Source organism: Octopus bimaculoides, chromosome 20 (assembly GCF_001194135.2).
Source record: "Octopus bimaculoides isolate UCB-OBI-ISO-001 chromosome 20, ASM119413v2, whole genome shotgun sequence".
In the NCBI taxonomy this organism is placed as follows: domain Eukaryota; kingdom Metazoa; phylum Mollusca; class Cephalopoda; order Octopoda; family Octopodidae; genus Octopus; species Octopus bimaculoides.
Window position 1 is genome coordinate 44,335,941 of NC_069000.1, and position 2,385 is coordinate 44,338,325.

A 2,385-nucleotide genomic window follows, 5' to 3' on the forward strand; every position below is an offset into this window, starting at 1 on the left:
TATATATATATATATATATATATATGTATATATATATATATATATACATAGAGCGAGAGAGTGAGAGAGTCAGAGATTCCCTTAGCCACAGAAAGCACATGTTCTATACAGCATGTGCTTTCTGTGGCTAAGCTGTTTTTGACTCTTATTTCTAACAATGCCGGTGCTCCCTACTGCCTCAGTCACTTTTTAGTGATGTTGAATTATTTCCTATATATATACATGCATACATACATACATACGTGTGTGTGTATGTGTGTGTGCATGCATGTATGTATGGCATACATACATGTGTAAGTGCTTCTTTAGTATGTCTCTTCTATTTTTCATTTATTATAAATCTTCCACTGAGGAGGGAGCTGGTTTCCAACAAAGATACAAGGCTCCATCTTTGGGATGTAGTTAACAGAGATGGTGTATGTATGTATGTATGTATGTATGTATGTCCTTGACAAGTGCTATAATTCTGGGTCAGAGTAGATCCTTAAAACCCTAGAACTCCCAAACCAAGGCCCCACAACAGGATGCTGTTTAAAGTCAAAACCAGATCTTTGATTATAAAATAAATCTGAAAAAATCCAAAGTGATATTCACATGTGCACCAGGTAAAGTAATTGTCGAACCAGATATCATAGTATATGATACAAAATTGGATGTAGTTGACTCTTTTGTTTATCAGGGCAGCATGTTGTTGAGAGATGGTTCCATTAATGCAGAAATACATGTACACATTCAGAAAGCATCTGTAGCATTTGAGAAGTTTGTAAAGAATTTAGGCAAATCGCAGCCTCACCAACAAGACCAAGCTAAGCATTGGCTTGTGTACCAATAGCTCCGCTGTACTCTTCTGAAACATAGACAGTGCATTGCAGGTATCTCAAACTGCTTAAATGCTTTTATTAAAGATGTTTGAGACATATATACTTAACATGAAGTGGCCAATTAGAACACCTGGCAAATTAGAAGTCCTTGTAAAGGTAAGATGCACCAAAATCCACTCGCTCATCATACCTGCAGAGATATATTGAGCAGGCCATGTTGTGTGTATGGGAGATGATAAGATGGCAAAGCAGCTGTTCTATAGGGAGCTGTGCATTAGAAGGTGTCCTTAGCACAAACCATGAAAAGGTACAAAGACTGCATAAAAGGTAACCCAAAGGAACTGCAAATCTATGTAAAGAACTGGAAAAACACTAACTTTAGAAAGAGCTGAGTGGAGGAAGAATATGAATGGAGGTGGTTTCCTTGAGCTCAAAAGCCCAAAGGGCTGGTTTCAGAGGGATTGTCATCAGAACTTCAATGTGAACATAAATTGCTAGAGATGTGAAATATGTAGCCATGTAATTCTTTCTAAGGTTGGGTGTGTCAACCATCTGAAGTTCCATGAAAGATCAGCTGTATGCAGTGCTTTTCCTCCTAGACTGGGTAGAGTGGGAAAGGGCTTAAAAATCGATTTCGGGTCTGGAGAAAGCCATGGTAGCTCAGAGGGATCCAATCAATCCAGTGGAAGTTACAACTTTCGTCTGTCACCTATGCTTCAAACCATGCAGATCCGCAGCGGAACTGAATAGTCATCTGAAAGGTCGTAAATGGAATGTCAGAAATATCATTGACAACAAGGGAAGCTCAGAGAGACAGCGATCATCTGTGAAGATGGAGCAATCACCATGTATGTATGTGCAATGTAGCAGATAGATACATCGAAAGTTCAAAGTCAAAATTTAACATCAAAGCTAAGATTGAATGGTGGAATGGATTGTGAAATTTCAAAATATGATTTCAATTCTTTTTTTCTTTGAATTAAATTTCAGATGGATCCTGAATTCCATTATGACAGCGAACTTCAAGGCATGATTCTAAGTTCCTTCTTCTATGGTTATATTGTTACGCAACTGCCTGGAGGTAAGACAAATTGATACCTGGATTGCGTGCATGTGTGTGTGTGTATGTCTGTGTGTGAGTGTATGTGTACTTGTGTCTGTGTTTCTGCACGTGTGTGAGTGTGTGTGTTTATGTGTCTGTGTGTTTGTGTACCTGTGCATCTGTGTGTTTGTGTGTCTGTGTGTTTGCATGCATGTGTGTGTGTGTGTGTGTGTGTGTGTGTGTGTCAGAATTTCCGTGTGAGAGTGAATATGCATGTTATATTGTTGTATAGACATCTTCCCAGGTATGTATATGTATGTATGATTCTATGACTGTATATCTGTATGTATGTATGCACATATATATATGTGTGTGTGTGTGTATGTGTGTATGTGCGAATACATAAATATGTATGTATAGCTGAAAGGATGGATATGTGTATGAATGAACACATGTTCATATGTGTGTGTGTGTGTATGCATGTATGTATGTATTTATGTGTGTATGTACCAGTGTATGTAT

General features: G+C 38.1%; 1 protein-coding gene across 1 annotated transcript in view; it reads left to right on the forward strand.

Moving 5' to 3' along the window:
• Positions 1-2,385, forward strand: part of LOC106870076 (sialin) — a 151,859-nt gene that overhangs the window by 109,187 nt on the left and 40,287 nt on the right. The window contains exon 5 of the mRNA XM_014916053.2: positions 1,812-1,902. Coding sequence (XP_014771539.1) covers positions 1,812-1,902 — 91 coding nt within the window. The remainder of the gene's footprint in view (positions 1-1,811; positions 1,903-2,385) is intronic.